Source organism: Crotalus tigris, unplaced genomic scaffold (assembly GCF_016545835.1).
Source record: "Crotalus tigris isolate CLP2741 ecotype Arizona unplaced genomic scaffold, ASM1654583v1 scf7180000017550.10884619, whole genome shotgun sequence".
Taxonomy (NCBI): Eukaryota; Metazoa; Chordata; class Lepidosauria; order Squamata; family Viperidae; genus Crotalus; species Crotalus tigris.
Window position 1 is genome coordinate 1,111,232 of NW_024096468.1, and position 25,998 is coordinate 1,137,229.

The 25,998-nt window shown below is 37.6% G+C and overlaps 1 protein-coding gene across 3 annotated transcripts; it reads right to left on the reverse strand.

The window, feature by feature from the left end:
* Window positions 1-950: 950 nt before the first annotated feature.
* Window positions 951-25,998, reverse strand: SPDEF (SAM pointed domain containing ETS transcription factor). 3 transcript variants are annotated; one of them, XM_039339007.1, is made up of 6 exons: window positions 25,592-25,998; window positions 8,914-9,405; window positions 6,745-6,942; window positions 6,250-6,297; window positions 4,067-4,207; window positions 951-3,264 (listed from the first exon to the last, which is right to left on the reverse strand). In XM_039339007.1, the coding sequence occupies exons 2-6, from the start codon at window positions 9,377-9,379 to the stop codon at window positions 3,086-3,088; spliced, it is 1,032 nt and encodes a 343-aa protein (XP_039194941.1). In that variant the 5' UTR covers window positions 9,380-9,405; window positions 25,592-25,998; the 3' UTR covers window positions 951-3,085. The 3 variants fall into 3 exon arrangements, with proteins under 3 accessions (XP_039194941.1, XP_039194932.1, XP_039194950.1); XM_039338998.1 differs by lacking the exon at window positions 25,592-25,998 and adding an exon at window positions 24,177-25,535; XM_039339016.1 differs by lacking the exon at window positions 25,592-25,998 and adding an exon at window positions 22,183-24,090.

Here is a 25,998-nt window from a genome sequence, read left to right on the forward strand (position 1 = left end):
GGGTGTGGCCACCAATAAGAGGGAGTAGGACAGCTAGGGAAAAGGGAAAAAAATGGCAGACAGCGTGGTTTGGCGACCCCCGTGAAATGGTCATTTGACCCCAAATGGGGTCCCGACCCATAGGTTGAGAACCACTGGTCTAGATCAAGGGTCCCCAACCCTAGACGTGGTTCACTATTGGGCATTAAGCCCTTCAGAATTGGGCCGTGGAAGTGGGTGAGCAAGTGTGTGCAACTCCACTTGCGTAATCAGTGGGCGCACTTGCCCACCACTTGTGCAAATGGAGCTGCATGCATGCATATGCTCACCCACCACTTCCACGGCCCGGTTCCAAAGGGCTCAAATGATCCATGGCCCGGGGGTAGGGGACCCCTGCTCTACATGCTATCCTTTACTATCACCTGAAAGCTATAGCTGGTTCAGAATGCAGTAATGTAGATGGGCATGCCTTTGTATGTAACACCTTAGCTTTGCAACGTACACTGATTGCCAGTTTGCTTCTGGATACAGTTTAAAATGTTGATCATTACCTATAAAGGCATATGACCTGGTAACTTGATGGCTGCCTATCTCCCATAGTATCTGCCCAACAAATTCAATCTGGCAAGGTTGGCACCCTCCTGGTTCCATCAATTAAACAATGCCATCTGTCTGAGGAGATCCAGATGGCTCTCACCTTGCTGGTGTCTCAAAAGGTGTTGGAGACTTGCCTCTTCACTCAGGCCTTTGGCAAGCATAAGTATAGTTCCCCTTTGGATTGTGTGTGTGTGTGTGTGTGTGTGTGTGTGTGTGTGTCTTTTCAATTAAGTCCATATTTTTATCAGCCTAGCTAATTTTACTTTTCATTTTTGCCTATTGTTGCTTTTTTCCTTCTTTTAAATGCTTTTATTTGTAACTATCCAGAGTCACTGGAAGCCATATGAAATTAAATAATATCTGATGTAGCACTGTAAGAAAGGACTTATTTTAATTCCAAAGAATGTTCATTTTAATAATGTTAAAAATATTGCTCATTCTATATACTTACATCCTGCAACATGCTCAATAAATCTAAAATTTTGTATGCTGTGCATGGTCAGTATTCCTCTTGGTGGCAGCACCTAGCCAACATTGGTTAATTTTGAAAATGTAAGAAAGGTTACAAGGTACTTGGTAAGTAAAACCTGGTTAATACTTGTATAAGAGATCAGGAAACACTAGAGTTGTAAGCTAGATTGCCTTTTTCCATTCCATTGTTGTTGTCGTCATCATCATCATCATCTAGCCAAAGGCAAATCTCTTCTAAATTGTTTCCAATAAAAATGTACAGACATGTCGATGAAGTTGCCAGGAATTAAATTTAGCCTGGAGAGTTAATCTTACCTTAAGTCAAATACTGAAGTCTTAAGGAACTTCCATGTTTAACAAGTTTATGCCATAATCAATGTGGTAGTATGTATAGGAGCATGAAGGGGGGGGGGTTGTAAAAGAATAATATGTCAACTTTTTCTGAAAGCACATATGAGTAATGGTAGAGGTTTCCTTGAAGTTTTGGCCATAATTCCTTTACCTCCTAAATATTGTGTCAGTTTCACACGGTTTAGCACCCACTCTCTTTTAATTTTGATAGCCCAGACAACCTCTACTTGAGCATACATTTCAGATTCTCTCTTAATTTTCAGTGGCAGTGTAAGACAAAATGACAGTCACAATGACTTTGCTTTTGATCATTAGCCAAAATCTGCTTTGCTGATTTCATAAAGGCACACGATTGGGCCATAACTTGTAATTCTCAATGTAACTGCTGCAGTACCAGAAGTTGCAGCATAATTTCAGGAAATGTCTCCAAGAGAATTTACCTGATTTGGGATAATTATCCTACTCCAGGGATCAGCACAAGTCTCCAGGTGCAGCCCATACACCAGAACAACCTGTATCGTTGCCAGGACCATGTTCAGGCTGCCTTGGGGGGTGGAGACTGTGTGTTTTCTTCACTGTTTCCCAGATGCTCAGCTAGTTGGCCTCCTCAGGCAGGCAGGTGCCAAATTGTTCTTGTTTTGGGGTCAGCCTGAGCTCCAGCAGGAGGCTGCTTTGCACAATCCTATTGTTTTTTCCCCTCAAGAAAGGTTTGTTCACACACTGAGAATGGGTGACTCTGTCCTTCTGTTAACAATACCCGAAACAGTAACTACTTTCATTCACTGCATATATGGAAAACTAATCAAGTTCATTAATATTAAACCTGGACAGACTTTCTGGTCTGCTCCTTTGAATTAAACTACAATTTTGCATTCCTCTAACACATAAACAGAAAACCAATATACCGGGCCAGCCTGATTCTAAACCATTGATGCACCATTATTCTGAATTCCAAATCATGATTCTTAGTTTTTTTCCAACATCAAACTTGAAATATCAAAGCCTGGCTGTTGTGCTAAGAACAGGAGGAAAAAAGCAGACTAGAAAGTCATTTAAAGTATAGCCCCCAAGCTTGTTTGCTATCAGAGAAATGGGCTGTTGAGCTTTCTGCTTGTTACCCAGAAAGAAAAGAAAGGTTAGAGAGCATAGGAATTTTAAGCTAGGTCAGAAGACTGCTACGCAATATTATAATTGCCCACTGTTAATTTACAAAGTTGCAAACAATGTTACGTTGCTCCTTTGATCTCAAATAGTCTTCCAATTATTAGAATGGAAAAGTCTCTATAGCATCAGTATTCTCTTTCCTTTTCCATCAAATTCCTACTTTCTTTGGATTCCCATACCATGTAGTTGGAAATATTTAGATTATTTTTTCTTTTAAAGTAAAAAAACCCCTACAAAACCACAAAGCCTAGAATGAGATCTGAATGGCCCTGTTCATTTCCTTTTTGCCATTTTACTTAAACAGTAAATGTTTATTTGCTTCCTGTTTCCCAGACACAATTTATTTGTTTCCTGTTTCCCAGACACAGGAATCTCTACAGTTCACCAGCCAGATCCAACTGTCTTTGTCAATAGTTGCTTTTAGCTCCATCAACATTGCAGAGGATAAAGGATGCTGTTCCCAGAAGTCCTCCAGCCCAGAAAGGAATCAGTTACTCTGAATTTGTTCTCTTTGCTCTGCTTTTCAGACAGGGTGTACAAATTGGTAGACCAGCCTTTGTGAGATATCTGGTTTCCTGATGATCCCTTTCTTATAATACTGCCGAATTGAGCGGCTCAGCTTGTCGTAGTTCATGGCAGGCCGGTTCTTCCGGATTCCCCATAGCCGAGCCACCTGGGCAGAATCTTCAATCTTAAATATACCTAGGCAGTAAATATGAGAAACAAGAAATCCATTTATGTGGGCCACATCCTACCTACCATCTTCACACTATTATGATACTTTGAATCGGAGGAATTATTAACAGAAAAGATAGCTTGTTTAATAAAAAGAGGAAGAAATGTTTGCAAGGAACCATAAAAAAGCAAATAAAAATAAATTTGGAGAAGCAAAATCAAAAGCACTATAATGTTTTTTTTATTATTGGATTTATAGTTTTGCTTACTATTTATTCCAATGCTCAAATCAGCCAGCACACTAGAAAATGCAGCGTATAAAACCTAGCAAAGTTCATATAATTCAAATCAAAACCCAAATTAAAACTGATCAGTAAATAAAACACGTATGAATCCTGACAAGCATCAGACCTATCCCATTGCTCTTATACATATGGACAGTAGCAGTGGTCCTTCACAACTGAGAGTGGTCTGAATAAAATGCCTGTTTGGGAGCTCTGATGTAGATTTCTGCCCATTCTATTTCCCTCCCCTTAATTTCCCCTTAAGTTTGCACTTGGTGTGCTATGTCTTTCTCTCCCTCTTTTCCAGTTTGGAAGCATGGAGGTGGCTGAAAGAGTAAAATGGATGTTCTGATACCGAAGCCACCAATCTCACACCTGAAATTCCTCCCACCCCAACTTTTTTTTTTTTTTTTGCCCCTGGCGAATGTATAGAGTTTTTATATTTCAGAAGACCTTTATAAAAGGACTTTCCAAACTATGGAATCTTGGACTATCCAAATAAAGAATTTGCCTCCCATTTTCAGTATGAAATCAATATCACTGACCTTTTTCCTTATTGAGCCAACGAATGAAGCGACCATAGTTATGAGGCTTCAGCAGAAGCTCTTTCAAAAACTGCCATAGGTGAATGGGCTGGCCTGAGCAGGATGAATCTACCTCGCTGTCTGTCCAGTTCTCATCATTCCCTATAGTAAGGAAACATCCATCTAAATTAATTTTTAGAAAGCAATGTACTTTTTATTAGAAAAAGCAAGTTATTTTAGACAGGAACAATGGCAGTGTCACCTAGCTTAAAGTAGACTCAAATAGTGTAATGCATTTTGCATAGAACTGTTTTTGAAAAATCCTGGAATCCTCAGTTGATCATATGAAAAGGGCAGCTAAGAGAAATCAGTTATCAGGAACCTGTTTAACCTTCAGATTACAATATATTTTCTGTATATAAGCATTTGCAACATCAGCATTAATGTCCTGCTTATTTCTAAGCCAACCAACAACTGTAATATTCTAGTTGGTCTAGGATCAAACCACCTAAAAGTCTCCCTCCTCTCCATATGATCATCACACTGATTGAACTGTGCTGGAAATATTCCTCTTTATGTCCCAACCAAAAATGTTAGATTTTTCTATGTCCAAGATTTAAAAGAGAAACTCTTATATCTGGACTAGAGTAAAACCTCATGTGGTAGGTCCAACACCATGCTTTCTTTTCTTTTCTTTTCTTTCTTTCTTTCTTTCTTTCTTTCTTTCTTTCTTTCTTTCTTTCTTTCTTTCTTTCTTTTTTGACAGTTTTCCACCAGTACATTTCCCTTTTTCAGCAAGCATTTAGCCTTTCAAATTTCTAACTTTATTTTTGTAAGATTTGTTTTTTAAGATATTGTTCTTGAATTATTTTTCACCACTCTGTTATCTTGTTCTTTAATTCTTTAAGTGCCAAAGGAATGTTAGCTCTTATTGAGAAGAAAATTACATTTTCCCACTCATTCATGCTAGCTCTCTCTCTCTCTCTCATCTCTCTCTCTGCTCATACAGTATACAGAAACTATTCTATTATATGAAGATGTTATTCCATTTTGGATAATGGTATCTACTTTCATACAGTGTATTCTTTATTATAATGCTTACTGTAAGAATTGGTTAGAATGCAGTATTGCAGGCTAACTCTGCCCACAGTTCAATCCTGACCGGTTCAAGGTTGACTCAACCTGCCATCCTTCCGAGGTTGGTAAAATGAAGATCCAGATTGTTGGGGACAATATGTTGACATTTTAAACTGCTGAGAGTGTACTGTAAAGCACTACAGAATGGTATATAAGTCTAAGTGCTATTGCTTTTGCTATACTGTAATATAATATATATCAGTGATGGCGAACCTTTTAGAGACTGAGTGCCCAAACTGCAACCCAAAACCCACTTATGCATTGTCGAATTTCAGGTGGGTGTGGCCCAATGGCTGGGTGTGGCCAATTGGATAGGCGTAGCCCATTGGGTAGGCGTGGCTGTGGCTGTAACGGCAGACTGGGTGGGACTAAAAAGTTCAATCAATCAATTCCAACTTTGAAAGATCTTTTTTTTTCCCACGAGAAGTTGAAATTGACTGATTGAACCTTTTTTTTTTTTTTTTTGCACAGGGTGGCGGAGGCCTAAAGCGAAAAGGTTTTATAAAACCCAGCTGAAGGCCTAGGACTGGGGCGACGGCCTGCGTGCCCACAGAGAAGGCTCTGAGTGCCATCTCTGGCACCCGTGCCATAGGTTCGCCACCACTGATATATATAGTATAATAATGTAAAATCCATATACCAAAGGTACATAATTTAGTCAATGACTGGTCTTAAAAAGGACTGTATATTTTCGTCTTTTGATCTAACAATATCCAGACATTAAGCAGAACTAGAAGGCAGCTGCTTCTACTGCAGGAATTGAAATCATATAGAATAGAATTCTTTATTGGCCAAGTGTGATTGGACACACAAGGAATTTGACTCCGGTGCAAAAGGTCTCAGTGTACATACAAGCAACAAGTGATAAATCATGATCATAATCATAATATTGTGACATGTGCTTGTAATAAAGCAACATTTGGATTCTTGAATACCTTTTTTCTGCATCCCTATAGCTTCTTAGCTTTTTAACATTTCTCCCTCTCTGAAATATTTTTATCATTAGAATAATTAATAATATAAAATAAAATCTATTTTATTTTTATTGTTAGCAACAGTTAGCTCACCACAGTAATGCAGCTCCCCGGGAGCAGTTTTTTCTTTCATCCAGGCAGCTGGAAAGCAAACATAACATAAAGTTAATCTAATGGATTCTGACAGGCTGAATTTCCCCACTTCTTCCCATTCTTGAGGTCTCTTCAACAGTGCTTAAAAAAAGCCAATAGCTCATATAACTGGAAGGGATGCAAAGGACAAAATCCTGCTCTGTAGTACACTCACTATTCTACCTCAAAGTGATCAGCACCAAACTGTTCCAATCCAAAGCTCTACTAAACATGAGGCTGAACACTGGGACAATATCCCCCCCAAAAAAGCAAGAAGTCAAAAGCACAAGTAAAATCATTAGCACCGATTATTTCGAGAGTCTTGTTTTCCAGCAGTAGTTTGGAAGTACCACAGTATAGGAGAAAAGTCCCGCTATTGCTCCAACTAGCAAAATACCTTTTTGAAGAATGAGTTTTCAGTTTCATCATTTGTGTCTCAATTCTCTTACTAAATACCTGACTTCCAAATGTCCAGATGAGCATGTAAAACATCACCACATGATGGAGAACGTTGACGGAACGCTTCTTCAGTCATGTCACATAGCTCCTTCCCAGACAAGTCTTGGAATGATTTTCCAATCTGGGGCAATCGATATTGGTGTTCTGTCCATAAGATCCACTTCTGAACATTTCCTGGACTCCAGTCTGCAGGGTCTACAAAAATACACAGCACACATACATATATATACTAGAGAGTGTGTACATTGTTTCAGTCATAATTCATCTTCAGAACAAATATTCTAAGACAATATTCCAGGTGACTAGCATTGTGAGGAGGAACGCCTCCATTTTTTGATATTTTCATTGTTCTGATACATCAGCCAACATACAGCTATCATATCAATGTTTTCTGCTAAAGTTTTAAAGCAGTATTTATCTCTGAAATATTAGGCAGTAATAAAGCTATCATTGGAACTGCTGAACAACAACAACAGTCAATAACATCCGAACAATCTCCTAGAGAATAGTGCACGTTGGATACAGCTGTAGGTCTGATGTCGGTATCTTACATGGACAGACCATGACTGATAAAGGCTGATGATAGCTGCCATATTAGTCTTAATTTTTTTCTTGTTTTCAGGAATGTTCTAATAATTGAAGAGGTAAAACAAGCAGGTTGGCTTTTGTGTAGACAGTTTGCATTTTATATTTGTGTTGGCAGCATTTAGATCCTGCCGGCAGTATACTGGGAACATTTGCCTGGCAAGAAATCCATTGCAATTAGAAGAACTAGAAGAGAGAGCTGATATGTTACGCTACCCATCTTTATTGCAACTTATGTTTATGATTTGTAATTTCCTCTACATCGACTGAATTAAAAAGAGCACAGTCCTCCTTTAGTATGTAAAATTTGGAAACCTCAACTAAAATGAAAACTTTCCTGTCACTACCTCAGATGACCAACTTTTAAGAGTTCCTCAAGTTTGGATACAGTACAATTCAACTGACCAATCTGTATGACAAGGACCTGTTCTCCTCTAGATATTTCTGGCCTTCAAGTTCTATTATTCACATACATCATGATTTAGGGTCAAGACACTGGATCCAACACTATCTAGACAGTTCCAAAGCTGGTTTATTGCAGACTTCCATAATTTGACTCAGTTCATCCTAATGTCAACTGCTTTTCCTTTAGTGCCAACATGGCTAATGATGAATTATAATGGGATCATGCCTGAAAAACAATCTCAGCTGGGGAAGGCTGGTGTAAAATTTCTAAGACTTATCCGAATAAAGAATGCAAACCCATGTTGTATTTTAATATTTTTCCACTTCCTTGTCCTAACAACCAGCCAGGTTTTGCTCTTTCTAATCACAGCTCTGCCATTTCTTCTGCAACAGTGTTGAGTAGTCCATAAGAAGTCTGTGATTTTTATTAGATGCATGCAAATGCATATATGTGAATGAAGCATTTGGTATCTGGAGATAATGAATAAAGTGAAGAAAGCAGAAAAATGAAAAGCCCAGTGACAGCGTCTTTCTGTAACGCAACAGCGAGTACCATATGTGCATCCCAGGAGAAAGCCGTTCTCCCTCCATTTCCCCCCTTGTTCCTTTGCTCCAGCTATGTCAAATCTTTTTATTTCCACTGCCATGAAAGAATACTTGAGCTTTGATAACCAGCCTACAAATTTAGAGAACTGCTATGTTGTACATCATTATATAACAAGTAAATAAATCAGGTTGAAAGCTTATTTGATCCTCACACACATCAACTCCAGTTTTACGGAGTTTATAATCCTAATGTCAGGATAAAAGGCATAGTAATAAAGAATCTTCTAATACCCTAATGACTGATGAATTTATTACCTTATGTTAACTTGTCCATTCCATTAGATGCATTTTGTGATTCATAGAATCTTATACAATAACAAAATGGTTAGTCTTTAAGGTGCCACAAAACATTTCATTGCTTTTTGTTGCAAAGAAAACAAACAACATGGTAGTCTGAAAGGAGATTGAAACCTATCAATGATAGGCAAAGAATATTGCCAATTGTTGGCAAATGACCACAACAGTCTCACTAGTTTTGCAATGCATAATTATGCCTCTACATACACATTTTGTTCTATTTTGTGGGCTAAGCTGTGCCAAATATAAGAACAATAGGCCTGTGGTACTCACCTGCGGCAATGTTGAGCAGCTTACAAGCTGTTTCAATGTCCTTGAGCACTTCACCCACTACCATTGTTTGCACCTGTTCCAGAGAGTGCTCCTCAAGGTGAAGACTGGCCTGATAATCCATCTCAGAGGTGAGGCTCAATCCTTGACTGTCAATGATGGGACACTGCTCAGGTTCCTTATGCACTTCCGTCCTGCTTCCTTGGTTGTTGTGTTGTTGAGTTTCACCCAAACTCTTTGGGACCCAATTGCTGTCATCTGGGTACAGCATATTAAAATACTGCAGGCAATAGGTGGGAAGGATTTGCTCAGGTGTAGCAGGGGGGCTTGGGCTGTCAAGGGGCCGCCAGCTTGGGCTGTCAGGATCTCGAGCAAGAGGGAGCTTCTCCAGGCCAGAAAAGAGTACAGGATCCTGAAAGGTGACCCGACTGTGAGGCAGAGCAACCAGACCTTGGCCAGCACTGCCCATCACTCTGTGCAAGTTTTCCTCCAGATCTGCCATCAAAGAAGAGAGAGAGAGAGAAAGAAGGGGGGTGGAAACATATGCCTCAGTCAGAAGGGATGGTTTGATAATAATTTCTGCATTTCTGCCCAGTGATCAGGCACAATGGAGGAAAGCTAAGCCTGTTAAAGGAAAAGAAACCACCAAAGAGTCATTCTATGGCCAAAGAGACCCCTTGATGAAAACAGGTTAAATAGCTCTTCAAGGGCCCAGGCAACTCCTCCCTTCTGGGTCATTGGGCAATAAGAGGGTAAGGGAAGGAATCACGATAGGAAGGGGAAAAGCAAATGCAGGAAAGAACATTACTGGGGTTAAATGTATGGAGAATGAAGTAAGTCTCTCTCTAGTTTCCAAAGGGCAAAGGCTAAGAAAGGAAGAAGACCACAATATGAGGAACTCATCTAACAGTCCTTGTGGGGAATAGAAAATGAAAGGTGAGTAGAAATGAAATTGGGGCTCCATGTAAATACTCAGAGATGGGGCTCTTCATGAATATATTGTATGTGCAGGAAGGAGAGCAATGCAAAAAATAAGCACTGTCTGCACATCGTTATTCATGAATCACCTTCACCTGCATTATTCACAGATTTATGTCATTAAGTGACAGCTTCAAAGAAAGACCAGATTATTTTTAAAGAACAATATTTTATATCTGCAGATATGATGATAGCCGATTCCAAAAGTTCATTTACTGTTATCTTTTCCCCCAAAATATGATTGTATAAAATATCATTGGTCCCTGGATTTATTTCTTTAAACCCTACATAACCCAACACTTTACAAGGCAGCACAGACAATGTGAGAGAAAATACCACTGTACTGTCATTCTGAGACCCCTCAGAATGATAGGTTTGGAAGGGGCTTTGGAGGTCTTCTAGTCTAACCCCCTACTCCAGCAGGAGGTCCTGTATCTTTTCAGACAAATGGCTTGTCCAATCTCTTAAAAACCCCCAGTGATGGAGGCATGATGTTCCACTAACTACTTCACCTTGTCCTTGTCCACTAAATGCTTCACATTGTCCAAAGCAACAGAAAAAGGTTTCTCCTTTACTCATATGAAAAGCAATTTCCACCCATGTGAATGCAGTATTTGCAGAAGTTAAATTGACCAGCATCTAAAACTATGGCTAAAATGTTGAGAATGACACATAAATTTAACAAGTCAAAGCAACTATTGATCTCTCAGATGTTATAGAGAATTTCTCACTTCTTCTTTTGACTAGGTGATTTTCCTCCCAATTTGATGGGTAAAATTGGAGATAAAATATCAATGACTATCATTTACAAAATATTAAGTTATATTATCTATGGATTTGTCCCACCATAAACAACACCCCCACTCTTGTTTTTGGTGACATATTCATGGACCTTACCTTTAACTGAGCCCAAATTACAGAATATTTGCATTTACCACACTAAATGAGTCAGAATAATTCTAATTTAGTATGTGTATTATGCATCAGAGACAGGCAGAGTTTTACACAATTCGTTGAATGCACATTGGACATTAAGATTATCTTTAATATTCAACAACCCACCCACCCCTGCCCAACCTAACACATATAACTTGGTTTTATCTCTGAATGAAATTAACTAAGATTAGAATACCAACATTCTGATGAAATAGCAGGTTGGGCATCACCACAATGAGTCCACTATCCTGGAAATATTTTCATAAGCATTTTTGGGTAGGCAATGAACTGTCTTTCAATTCCCTAGGGACACAACTGAGTCAATGCAAAGGCAAAGAGATGCGGTGCATCCAACATGGTCTTTGATCTAAGTCTATCACATTCTGAAATCATATTCTGGTGGAACATTTCAACCTCATTTTAATCTTTCATCCTTTCCTTTTGTCCTTTGGTGATGAAAAGTGACCTGGGCTCAGCAGAGAGGTGGATGAATTGGCTGGATTTCCATGACAACTTTGCAACTGTCATGAACCAAACAGAAAGCCTGAGGGCTTAAAGTGTGTGAGGTGAGAATGACAGGAAAGAAAAGACAGTCCCTCTGAAATGAGAGTACAGTTAAAAGGCTGCTGTTGGGGACATCATGCTGGAATATAGAAGCTCAAGTAGGTGACTCACAAACACCTTCTTTCCATAGGGATTCTAGCGCTATACAGAAGCTCAATTCAAACAAATAATTCACTCCCCTTCCCACCATTCACCCACTGAATATTTTGGAACACCATATATTCCAGAAATACCTTGCTGATCTCAGAACTAAACTGGGTTATCACTTGGGTAGGAGACCATGAAGAAAATGCAGAATTATAATCTAGTCTGGGAAGTCAAGGACAAATTCCTTCCACACTTTTGCTTAAAAAACTTTGTGGGTGAATTCTTGTAGTCATCAAGAACTGAGCTCAAACTGGAATATAATTTAGTGTCGTGTAGTTATTCTAGTACATTAACAAAGGGTGAACATAGCAATAAGCAAAGCAAAAGTAATCTGCACAGTGGTGTGGGGAAGTCAAAAAACCCAAGAAGGTAGTTGTGGCAATATTATTGAAACCTTGCCTTTTTGGTGCATGTGTGAAGCCTGAACAGGGTAAGGCTTTGATGCAGTGGCCATAGCCACTCTCTTGACCTTTTGGACCCCTTCCATACCTGCCACTGAAAATACATGTACATTTCAAATGTCATGCTTCTGGTCTCCAGTAGTCCAGGCCCTTGGCAACAATCCAATACAAATAGATCAATATGCATAAGAAAGCTTGTCTCATTCACTCTACACCAGTGGTTCTCAACCTTTTTAATGCCGCGACCTCCAACCGGTCGTAAGTCGAGGACTACTCAACTGGTGCAGCACCATTTGCAGAATGGGACTTTTGGCGGGCTCAGCAGGGCAGAGACAGCCTGGACAATTCCTATTGGCTTTTGAAAGCCAATAGAATTAGAATCTATTCAAGAGAGTCTATTCTATTGGCTTTCAAAAGCCAGTAGAATAAAAGGGAGTAGCAAGCTAAGGAAAAGTGGAAAAAATGGCGGACTGCGTTGTTTGGCGACCCCCGTGAAATGGTCGTTTGACCCCAAATGGGATCCCGACCCATAGGTTGAAAACCACTGCTCTACACAAATGCAAGTACATAACATTTAGCTGTGAGTAAGCCAGTTAATTCAATAAGAAATATCTCTAAACATATCTGTATACCCTGACATTATACCAGTTAAAGTTAGCACATTTCAGACATCTGAGGGCCAAGACCTAGCAGGCTGGGTATATCCATTATCCAGAGAAGAAGTAGCTGCTCTTCTCTTCATTCAATGAATGAATGAGTCACACGATAGTTGCTTTGTATGGAAATAGATTCTGTTGAAAGTGTAGAAATTTAATACTGGGGGGGGGAATGAGAAGCCCCCTCTTCCTCAAAACCTACTGAAGATGCCTCATGATCAGACAGAAAAGAATGGGTAATACTGAGGAGTTGAACCTTTTCCTGTTCAGAAATAATTTCCTTATCAAAAAAATCAGCTCGGTTAAAATTCTAAAAACAGATAAGTGTGTTCAAGGATAGGGAATCATCTTTGTATAGTGTTTGGGGGGAAAAAAACTAGCTCATTGCCTACCCCAAAATATTTCTAGGATAGTGGACTCATGGTGGTGATGCCCAATCTGCTATTTCATAAGAATATTGGTATTCTAATCTTAGTTAAGATTAGTTAGTATTTTGTAAATGCCTAACATAACAATGCAGGATTTTCCCCCCTTTCAAGTACCATGCAAAATCATTTTCAAAATAATTGCAGGCAAACTGTAATCTCCTTCCTGGAAATATCCCAACAGCGAGGGTTCACAAAGTAGATAGTAAGAGTTCACAAAACTTCCCCTACCCCATTTCAGTAATGAAATTATAGTAAATGGTCCTGTGTCAGAGAATGTGCAGTGATCCCCCCCCCCCATATCACATAATTTACAGCATCTCCCTTTAAGGATCTGGCCACCTTCTAGATTTATAAGAATTATAACTTTCTGAAGCACAGCAGTGATCTTTAGTGACTGCAAAATAATGCATATTTTGTATAGTTGTATAGTTTTATTGATGAAGTGTCCTGCAAACTGGTTTAGTTTGAACTGCCCTCTCTCCCCCTTCCCCCCCAAAAATCTTTGCTGCTGATTCCCATAGGTTTCTATCCAGGAGCTGGAATTCATATCTGCTCCCCAGAAGGAATGATATATAGTACATAAGAAATCATTAAATATCACTGTTTGTCTCTGGCCAGAGTTTTATTATCCTGATGAGTCAATCAAGCGCAACAGCTAAAAGCCATGTTACAGTCTGAATTGTTCTTAAACCAAACTGGGCATACCCATTCCCACTCCTCCTGTTCATGATTTAGCCCAGTGCATTATGGAGTTAGAAAGTGGGATACTGAAGATGTGAAAATATTTGCTTGAGGGAATGCTAACATGATGAAGATATTAAAATTATAGAGGGGTTCTGTAATTCAGTCAATATTTGGAACAAAGTATAATCTTATTTTCTACCGTTGCATATTATCTGTCTATGATAACTAACCCTTGAAATCAATATCCATAGCTTAGCTAAAATGAAATTATTTTTAATGAAATGGATTATCTGGTTAAGCTTTGAAATCAGAATTATGTTGATGAACCTAAAATGTAATAGTAGACTACAATGAAGAAGCTACTGTTTTAAAAATTATCACAACTGTAGATCTTTAGACATCTGGATCTTCTTGAGAACATTGTACTGAATAAGAACAGCCTAACCTCTGCAAAGCACATTCTCCATTCCTTCTCTGCACAAGAAGTGCAAGTTAGTTACAACATGGACAAAGATTTTTAATTACCAGGTATTCCCAACACATCACCTGAAAATCAAGAACAGATGCTCAAAGAGGTGTACATTCAGTGGCATACATTGAGTATATTGACCTTTGGAGAATTCTCAGTGAAAATTCAGCTGCTAATATTGGTTGCAGGATTTTAAACAGAGATCCTTCCAGTCACCTGCTACAAGGTGTTTAGCACAGGAGTACAAAACTTTGGAGGGGGGAGGAGTATCGAGGTCTATGCTCAATCTTTAGGGCCTGCTGGAGATTGTACTTCCACAGAAAGGCAGAGTCAAGATGAAACAATGAAGGTAGCCATGACTTTGATTTAATATATTTTAAATGTGTTGGGCAGCTTGTATACAATGTATATTCTCTCTCAAAGATGTAAGTTCCTTAGATTCCCAAGTCTGTATCTGGCCTTTAGTTATGATTTCTAATCCATTAGAAGTAGTACTTTTCTATTACATGCAAAAGAGTTCTCTCCCCAGAAGTGCACCTTCCCTGTAGCAGCACCTGCCTTCCCTGGAATTTTAAAGCTTCCACCCTACTGGTATTTTTACCCTCTAAAGGTCCAGCTGTTTGCCTAGGCCTTTGGCAAGGATGATTGATACCCCTTTTTATCTTTGTATTTTTCTGCAGATTTATTTTCTTTGTCACCATTTTTCTTCAATTTTATGCCGGCTTTGTGTGTGTCCTTTATTGTTTTTATTCTTAAATGTCTTGATAATTATAACCCACCCAAAGTAGCTAGGAGTTGAGTGGCATCTAAATTTAATACATGATGATGAGTGGTTGTCAATATCTTAGAATATGGGACTCAATTCAACAAAGAAAACTCAGTTATCAGAAACATCCCATAATCCTCTTTCCTCCATAACTGTTTAATAGTGTAGTAAGGGATAGGTAACTTCATAAGTAAGGCAAGTGGAGTAGCCTACACCACATTGCATTCTAGTTCTCAAAAGTGTGCTGAAGAAAGTGTGCTGCTAGAGAAATAGTTCTGCTCCATCTGATCGAAAGCCTTTGTGCTCCTCATGAATAGAACGCTCTAAACCTCAGGTTTGTATCAGCATGCATTGTTTGAAAGGCTGTTGTGCAGGTGGCATTTTGAGTTTTCCTGAACCGGATGCGGATGGCCTGAGCATGGTAAGTGACAGAAAGGGGCCAACTGGCAGCTGCATCCCTGTGGATGTCAAGTCCTCAAAACGTTACACATTGTATCTTCTTTGTTACCTCTCTTGCTTATGGTCAAGGCAGGAGCATGATGTAATCCCACTTCCAAGTAAACCCCCACTGTCATAATCTGGCAAATATCTTTCTTAGGATTCAGGACTTGCAAGCTGTTACCAAATTCCCTTTTGTTCTGGAAGCCACGTGGGGGCTGATTTGTGCAAGATTTATTGAAGCCTTAATTTAATCCAGAGATTTGGAATTGGGCAATATCTCTCTGGGAAACATAGAGACACAAACCCCTTCCCACTGGGTAGCCCTAGCATTTAAAGTTATACAAAAAAAAAGCAGATTTTTCACAGCTGTCATTGCCACTGCATAGTCTTTAGTCTACAAAAAGCTAAAGTTTATAACATGTCTTGCTAGAAAGTATGTAGTTTTAGCAGTACCAAACCGACATTTTTTAATTAAATGGTCATCAAATCCAAATCCATATTGCAAAATACAACTAGGTGGTGTCTCAGCTGGTATCTATTTACCTCCAACATCCCCATAATCAACCAATAGATCAGTGCATCCTTCCTTAGAACATTGATATTGCATCAATAACGCAGAATACACCAAGTGACACTTAATTTCAGTGACTATGCATTGCAATGGCCTCTATTGAAATACATTTCGTTTATTTTTCATCTTTTTATCCTGCCTTTATTAATTCATCTTGTGCTATTTGTATTGCAGTTTAATATGTCTAATTGATTTGAGAAAGATTGCCTCAGAGGTTGCTGAAGTACAGTTTGCAGCATTTTTCAGCTTTGGCCATGTTGGCTAGGCAAGTACTGGAAGCTGTATTTCAGTCATCTAGACTTAAGGCAAACTACATATAGCAATGTTGCTGCTATAAATCCGGAGTAAGAGAATGATTTGTTTAGTGCTTAGTGTTATATAAAGTTAAATCTCAGTCCATTGTATTATAGTGTATTTTACTTGAATTTATTTTATCTTATTTTTATTTAATTTGTATAATGCTGGATGCCAGCAATTTTCAGAGGCATTTCAGTTAATGTATTTGCATCAAACATGAAATATAACGGAATGAATTAACAGAATTGTTGCAGAACAACAAGCAGCAAATTCAACAAAGAGTATATTCTTCTTGCAAACCAAATACTTGAGAAAAATCTATTTGCTGCCCTGTTTAGTGGTCCTCCAGTTTTTTTGCAGACATTATAGCCAAAGCACAAAAGTCCAACCCAGGCAGGTAGGCAGGTAGGCAGGCAGGCCCATTATAATCCAGTTCCCAAGTCAGCTATTGCTTCCTTGATGGCAAAACTGTCAAGTGGAAGATGGAGGAAAGATGCTTTGGGTGACTAAAGGATTGAACAAACTTCTCTAGCACTACATGTCAGGGAACATAAGCATCTGTCATTCGGTGATGGTTGCACAGATGCTCCATTTATATTTCTGCAAATGTAATGATCTGGCTAAGGGGTACTCAAACAGCAAAGCTCAGAACAGGAAGTTGGATCAACCAATCAGCATGCAGGACATGCACCTATGTGCAGCTGGAAACTGCATCCATTTACAACCTATGCATCTCTCATCTGCAGCCATCTGCAATCTATGCTTACCCATCAACCTCTTTGCAGCACAGCTATCCAGTGATGCCTATGTGCAATTGCAGGAAACTCTAAATTTAGCTTAAGGGGATAAGATTAAAACTTTGAGGGCTAGAGTCTTGGCATCACAAATCCCGTGTTTTGGGAGTGAGTGGAAAGGAGGCTACATCTGATTCTGAAAAACCAAGTGCTTGAGGCCTGGGAAAAAAAACCAAGCCAGTAAGAACGATATCTCTAGGTTATGGGAGTGAAAAACCTAAATAAGCTCAGAATAAAATATACTGTACTCTAAGGGTGGAGACCTTTGTTTGGTTTTCTCTGGGTTTGGCATATATTCTTTGCTGACTGTATTTATTGGGATAGGTGGAGATCTGGTTACTAGCTCCAAACAAGGTGGTTTACTGAAACAGCAAACTAAAGTGAGAGTCTAAAGTAATAAATTCCCTTTCAAGGCCAACTCAGCAGCTGTTTTAAAGATATCAGACACCCAGAAAACACACTGGCAGCAGAACTCAGAGGCTATATGTATAGATCATGAATCACCCAAATCAACGAGACATATAATTCACACATTCTTCCTTTCAACGATTTCCCTTCTTTGTTTTTGTATAACTGTTCTCCATTTTGAAACATTATTTTCTCTCAAAACCTCATTAAAAATGAATAACACATCACATTAATTATATTCTCCCTGAATGCCCAAACAATTCAAAATAACACAACAATGTTTATTGAAATAAAATAAAAACCAAATGAATATAAATTTATCGATTACCAGAAACAGAATAAATGGGAACAATATGTCTTTGAAGTCCATCCAGAAAAAAACTGGTTTTCACACATTATCAAAGGCTTGCCCCAAGGGGGAAATCTAGTTTTCAGGATGAGGCTGTTGTATGATGGAAAAACATAGTTCTCTCTCTCTCTGACCATTTTCCTCATAACTCTGAGGCAAAATTTACATCACGAGAAATATAGCTTGCTTAACTCTAGTTTAAGCAGCCACAGTGTATTAAATCCACACTAACTCACAAACCATAATTTGCAAAATATAATGAACCAAATTCATTATGATTTTAAATGATAAATCATAACCAAGCCATGTTTTGGTTCAGCATGACATGTAAATTGAACCATATTCTTTTTTCCTCTCTGACCTTTTTATTAGGGCTGTGTGGATAGGTTCTAGTCCGATTTGAAATACTAGTCCGATTTGGGTTAGTTCAATGTGATTTTTAAAAGAGCAGCTGCACATGGGCAAAGGCTTCTGAACTATTGAACCAATTTGGAAGTATTTAATTCAGTCTAATAATTCAAATTTAACTTCCTGGTTTAATTCAGTGTTTGATTGTAATCAAGTTGCTATTGAATCTCCATAATAAAGCTTACCCAACTCTACTTTTTATCCATATCATCTCTCTTTTTTGATCTGCTTGGGATCATAGTAGCACATATATAATTGCTAGTACTTTAGTTATATCAGGGACATCATATGTGCTGACTTTGAATTTTATCAATGCATTCTACAGATGAGATCTCATTGCTAACCTTTCAGATGCAATCCGATTCCTTGGGGTTTAACCAAACAGTGATTAATCATGAAATCATTTCTCCTTATACTTCCTCATTGTCAGTCCCACCACCCTGGAGAGAGCTTAAGACTAAAGTCAAATCATCTTATATGTAAATTAACAATTTTGAGATTTGATCCAGTATTGTGTAACAAGGAAATGTAGTGGTAATGACATTGGGAGACCATCATGTTGCACTAAAATGATGGATAGAATTTGGAAACAGACACAAAAATCAGTATCCTGAACATCTCAGGTATTACTTTGTAAAAAAGCAACATCAGAATGGAGAATTTATTAAACTTCTAAAAGCAAATTTTGTTTAAATATTGTAATTGATCAAATAATTCAAATCTATCTAGAATCTTACATAAATGCTTTTCATGTAGTATAATAACATTATCTGTGTTCTAACAGTTGTTAATATTAGACCTGATGCAATAGTTATTATTTACTTATTTACTGCATTTAATTTTTTCTAAGAGCCCCCACACAAAAAGAGTGTTTTTTTTCCAAAGACTGTCATGCATGGGAGTTTCTCCTAATACAGTATTATTCCTATTATACTGTAACAGAGGAAGAAAAAAGTGAGCTCTGAAAAATACCCAGAGAGTGGAGTACGACCATAGTATTAAACACTTGATCTTCATAATTTCTATGCTTTTCAATCACCAATTAAGGAAAGCTGAGCTGGGGACAAGGGACAGCCACAAAACATGCCTTTTACAATGCGGTCCCTTGTTGTGATCTTCCTTCTCTGAGGACACCTGATAGGGATCTGCTTCCAATGTCTTTTCAGACAAAATATTTTATTCTCACTGGTGTTCTAAATCTATTATAGGCAAGCCTACATTATGCTGTGTTTTAATGTGGCTGATAGAAATGGCTTGCTTGATCCTAATTTCCAAATTTTATTTCTACATTATAATTCTTCTAATAGTTTTATACAAAAATATATTCCTGTAGATTCAGAAATACAGATAAATAAAGTAATATACATAAATTCATGTTTTCTATGCTGTGATATGCTCCAAAGTATTGCTGCTTACATTTATTTATGTCCTGACTTTCCAAAGAAGAAAAAAAAATCTAAAAATCTAAGTCCACCACATGTAAACTACAAAAACACTATTAGACTGCAATAAAGAGAGACAGAAAAACACCTCTATGAGCTCTGTGGCCTTAAACAAACTTCTCTGAATGTGCTTCTTTTGCTGGCTGCCCAAAGTCCTATGAGTATCTTTCAGTAAACATTTTTTCAAACTGTGTTGCTGGCTTATCATGCATGTAAACAAACCCACTCACTTTAGGTACAGTTATGATCTATCATTTGGGTTATAACTTTAGATGAGGTACAGAGGAACAGTTATCTCTGAGTCAAACCTAATCTATTTGTGATTCTTATTTAAAATAGCAGTAAAGAGGGGTATAATTAGAGTATCATATTTAAAGTAGATGAAATGCAAACTGTTGACTCACCAATTTGTAATTTTATTTACATAGAGCCATATTGTACTTACATAAAGGTCAAAGAGAAAAAACTTTCAGAAGAGAGGAAGGAAGGAAGGAAGGAAGGAAGGAAGGAAGGAAGGAAGGAAGGAAGGTTTCTGAGCAGAATTATGTTTTAAAATCCTGTGCAATCAGTCGTATGCAAAATCTGAGGACAAGGAATCTTCAATATGGAAATGTTACCTCCAAGCAAAATTATAAATTATCTCTTATCAACTCAGCCTTTCCCTTTCTGCTATGAAGATATTTTTGCTTAATATTTTCCTCAGCTGAGGTCTATAAAGTTTTTTGAAAGAAAAATTAAAAAATAACACAAGCCAATGTAAAGTAAGAAAGAAAAAAGAAAAAGAAAGAAAAAGAGAAAACAAAAATGCAAGAAAAGGGGGAAAGCTAAAAGAAAAATAGAAAAGAAAAATATATTTAGAGAAGTAGCTTCTGATATTCTTCACAGAAATTATAAGTAGAGTTATATTTTAACCTGTCTCTCTAAAGTTATAAATTTAGGTAATGTGTGACCCTCTAAAATTATTGGACTCCAGTAAATCCCAGCCAATATCATTAAAGGTCTGGAGTGATGGAATTATAGTCTAATGATTAAGAGGGCTACCAAACTCTGGCCTAACATCTGATATTTACAATAATGACCTATACAAACTGAATAATGATAAGACTAGAAGAAAGTAGTAATATGATTATTTAAAGCATTGTTAGAATTTACTGATAACATTGTCTCTTTGCTCTTTAGTTACCCACAAAATTTACTGTATAGTAGTGTTCCCAACCTAAGCAACTTTAAGATGAGTGGACTACAACTCTCAGAATTCTTCTGCCAGAGATGCTGGCTTGGGAATTCTGGGAGTTGAAGTCCACTCCTCTTAAAGATGCTGAGGTTGAGAAACACTGCTGTACTGTGTTACAAATAAACAAACTAAACAAAAATGAGGCAAGGAAGCAGTACAAAATAGCAAAACCCACTAGTAAGCAGATAAAGCTCTACTTCAGGTTATCATATTAATGTACCAACATGTACATCTGCTTCCTCATTCCCAGAATAATGTAAGCTAAAAATGAAATGCTTTTGGTTCCTTCATTTGAAGTCAATACCTCAGGAATGCCATTACAGGGTTTCTCTACACATTTAACAGTTAATTAGTTCTGGTTGTATGGTTCTTCCTCTGTTTGCACAATCTACTTAACCATGACTAACTTTTAAGTTTTAAGCATATTTTCTGCCTAGCTTTTAGTCCAGTGTGTCATGAGAACAGAACCCAATGTCTTTAACAATCTATAGGAAAAAATAACCCTCAACTATACCCCCTTTGGGACATCTTGCCAAATAGTTTTCCAACACAGAACATGCTTTTAAAGTGTCACCTTGGCAATATGATCTGCTTGTTCCATTTCACTACTCTGACCTAAAATCCCATTCAGTTGATCCACAGTGAACTGAAAATGTATCAAATATCTGGTATGGACAGATTCCAAGAGAAACTCTCTTTTCATACCTGTGTATTATTCAGCTCCGATAAATCTTTTTATGTATAGTCAATATAAAAACCATATTTTTAGAAGTTTTTTAGATCCCACAAAGCACCAAATTCTGGTTATTTGACCCAGAACAGTGTTTTATGCTGTGGAGCTATTCAGATTTTAAGTCCAGCCATCATATAGAATTGTCATCTTCTGTCTTTTAGCTTAGACAATTTGTAATTTTTTTTACTGTTTTCCACGAATCCCAGATTGCTTTTATTTAAAGCAGAATCCAAACAAAAGCAAATACTGTATATTCTTGCTTTGACAATGGTATTATTAAGTAAACTTTGCTAATTTCCATTAGCAAATAGTTTGGTTTAGGATGAACTGAATAGCACAGCTCCATAAGTAAGCCTATGCAGATTGACAGCACTGCTGGAAGCCCAGGAGAAGGAGCACAGGGAGCCTGTGACTTAACACCTGGCAGGTCTTCTGGCCTTTTTAAATCTTAAATGAAAACTGGGCACAAAAACCAATGCAGCATAAACACAGAATATTTGGCATGGTAATATAGAGATGTTTCTCTATTATTATGGCTTTAAAGTATGGAAAAGCGCTTTTCCTACATCTTTCACTGGTGCAGCTTCCATTTCCTCTTTGTCCATCCTATTCCTCTTCTCACACTTTATAAAATTTCTTCAGAGTTACTTAGAGCTTTACATTTTATCTAGATCTGGAATGGAAAAATATTTTTCAGTCTGGTCTATTGTCCATATAGCAAAAAAAAATCATTTAACATTTTTACCCATCCACCCCAACTCTAGGTGTTGTATTCTTTCTGTAGAACATATCCAAAGATCCTAATATGTCACATTAGACTTAATAATAATGTGTGCCCGCCTTGATTTAGCTGGCAAAGTGGGAATATTTTGAGTTCCAAAGATGGCATTGTATGCTTGTAGGATGGTATTGCACCTTGGTTAAAAATGGAACATTATTTCAGTTGCCAAACATTCCAAATATCAGATTTTTGTATGAGGTTTGAGATATACAGAGAGAGTTTTGCATATATACTTGTATTGCACTGTTGTAGAGGTTCAGCACCTACTATAGCCAATGTACATATTTCCATCACAGATTAAACATTACATTACATTGTGATTTGACTTCATTGTCATTGTGAATTCACATATCTTGAAGAGCCCAACCAACATATGAACCTCTCTAAGATCAGAATGTTTGTTTTGTTAACAATAATGTGGGATGCAAGTTCTCCTTCACAGGGTATCCAAGGCAAAAAGACACGTTAAGTCTTTGAGAACTGTCCCTGGTTCTGATCCATATTTATTCAAAGCAAACTTGGTCAACTACATTTATAATTAGAGATCCAAAAATATAATTATTCACAACTGTGTTAATTTACATTATGCTTAAGAAAATGCTAATAAGAAAGGTAAGATGTGAACTTTTGAAATGGAACTAAGCTAAAATATTTTTTTAAATATTCACATCTGATTGCTTCTCTTCTCTTCAGAAGCGAGGTACATTTTACTTCAGACTCATCATTAATCCCTCACACTGGAAAGTCATAATTCAAGACATTAATAGATTTAATATTAATGGCACTCTAGCCTGTTCATCATTATTTCATTTGTAAATTGTTTGCAGTTCCCCACAAAATATTTAAGAAACAACTCTAAGAACCTGTAGCATCTCTCCAAAGCAGGAAGTCCAGCTGTCTCAGAGAGATGGCAGTATTGTCCCCACTTGTAAGAGGAAAACTGAGGAAAGGATTTTTATACAAGGATAGGATTGATTCCAAATTCTTAGATACTCACAAGCCCCAAGTATTAAATAATTTCGTTTTTTTTAAAACCCAGTTAAAATATCTGCAATCCAATGGGTGAAAAATCATCTCATCGTGTTGCTAAAGTTTTTTACTCTGCATGAAGAAATTACATTGTAACTATAGAATATTAATAATACCAAACTACTCAATCTCATATTGATTCTATACTATATTGTTCACAATGCAGCTTACTATTATTAAATACAGTATGCCCAGAATTACATGAAAAAACAAATGGTATCCTTAAAACAATGTATTATTCTATATAAATTAAAGGAAGATTCATCCTGCAGTATTTACAAGAATAACCACGAATAGAATGACGCACTGAATCATTCACTGATTCATTTTTATATTCCTCTTGTCCCAGCTGTTATTTATTGGTATTGCTTATTATAGTCATTGCTAAGATAGAAGGATTTGGGCAAAATGCTTGACTGATATTCTCACAACTACCTAAAATGAGTCCATATGCCCATTTTACTGGTGGAGTATTGATACTTGCTCAACATTATCCAATATGCTCACTTTGAAAACTGATTCAGGCTTTGATCTTCAAAATTTTCACATAATCAAAGAACAAAATATTTTGCTAGCATAGTATTTTTAATGGAAATATTACATTGTATATCCAATATAAAGTCTAAGAAGTAGACCTAACAAGTAACCAAAATGTTGTTGAGAAAAAAGCAAACATACTTTTCTTAATTATGTCATTAGAGGTGTATGCCAGGGGACCATTCCTGGGACCATTCCTTTGTATATTCTCACCTTTATGTCTCCCCAGGATTTCATTCTCAATTCTCAGTTGATTGCCCAATCTCCCACCAAAGAAGTTCTCTATGTTCATTTTTCAGAAATTATCACCATATGCTTGAAGAAATGTTCATGTTGCCTTAGATCTTCAGTCCTATCTCTAGATCAGAGAAGGTGGCAACCAACATCCAGAAATTCACCTGGATTGTTGCTGAGATGCATGGATGATGGCATCCCTTATTTTGAGTTGGCTTTGATGTTCATATGCCTTTGCATACACAAGTCTCTATGTCCCAAGGTCAGACTGCCCTCTCTCCACCTGCACTCTACTGATTACCTCTGAGACAAAAACAGTATGGGGAGTGGTTGAAGTGTCAACTGAACATAAACCTGTGCATGCCCCAGATGGGCAGCAGAGCTTGATGTTCTCCTCAAAATGCTGAGAAGCCCCTATTTAAGAAACCCTTTCCCTCTCCTGGGAAGCCTCTTGCCCCACAAGGATCCTGGACCCATGAGAAATGGTTGTGAAGGATTTGGCAGGTGAGCTGTCATTTGTGTTTCACTAACCAAGCATAACCACAGAGAGAGAGAAAATCAAACATGATGCCAACTTGCTTGTGGTTTGAGGGTGGGAAATGAGAGGTTACTCATGTGAGGAGTGGGGAAAAAAATATATTGCAAAATGCAATTTTAGTGGATATCTTCCACCTCCTAGCAATCACTATTTATGTGCTTAGTTATTACAAATAGATGTCCATTAAAGTGGAAGTAGTTTTTTATGTGCTAATATAGCATATCTATTCCTCTCAAGCCACATGGCACCACAACTGACTCCCATCATAGTAGGATGACATCCTGAGATCAGTATAGTTAATACAATCTAGAGGGAGATATTGTACCCCAGCCTTTGAATTTGAATCACAGCTATCATTCTCTAGTAGTCTAACATGGAAAGAAGTAACAAAACTATTCCTGGCTAAGGAGAAACAATGGACAAAGGAAGAGCCTGTTTCAATATAACTTCTGTAATATATAAAGCAGCTACCTCAAACTGTATATTATTGGATCTGCATATTAATGCAACACACATGATCCCACAATGTAATGGCACGTCAGTACTGAATTAGCACTAGCTGAATAGGCACTACTGAACTACAGATTTGTGCCTAGATATACCACGTCAGCAAAGCAGTAAGACGGGTTATCCATTCAACTTTAAAAAGTTGTTGAATATTCCAGGGTTACTTCAATGAATTGTTCTATAATTGCAAAGCTAGCTGGTGCTCAGTGTCAGTGAAGATTTTGAACTCATAAGAACTGGCCAACAAGTCTTAAAATATTTACCATTCTCCATTAAGATGTTGCAGGGAGAAGACACTGGAATTTGCTTCTGCTTCTTAAATCTATCAGTTAGAAACATCCACACTTACCCTTTAGATGTCCAGAGAAGTACCAATTACCAGCAGCAGCATCAATCCAATAGTGAGGCAAATGCTCCAGCCAATCTTAAGTGCCTTCACTGAGCATGAAGTGGTCAAAGAAGAGAGAATGGAATAGCCAAGGGAGTTGATTAAGGTGCTTTAAAGAGCTAAAACTATGTTTTATCCCTGCATCTGAACAAAAGTATTGTATGCAAAAAGTAAAATGCTCAAAGATGTATCAAACCTGCAAAGGAAAGATACCCTCATAAATACTTGCCACACACTAAGGAATGCAGGCAGGCAGAGAAACTGCAATGGAGAATGAATATAAGAAGAAATGCATTCATCTAATCAGCATCTTTAAAAAAGTTATGCACCAAGGCTAGAGCTGTAGCTGAATACAAGGAATACAGTGT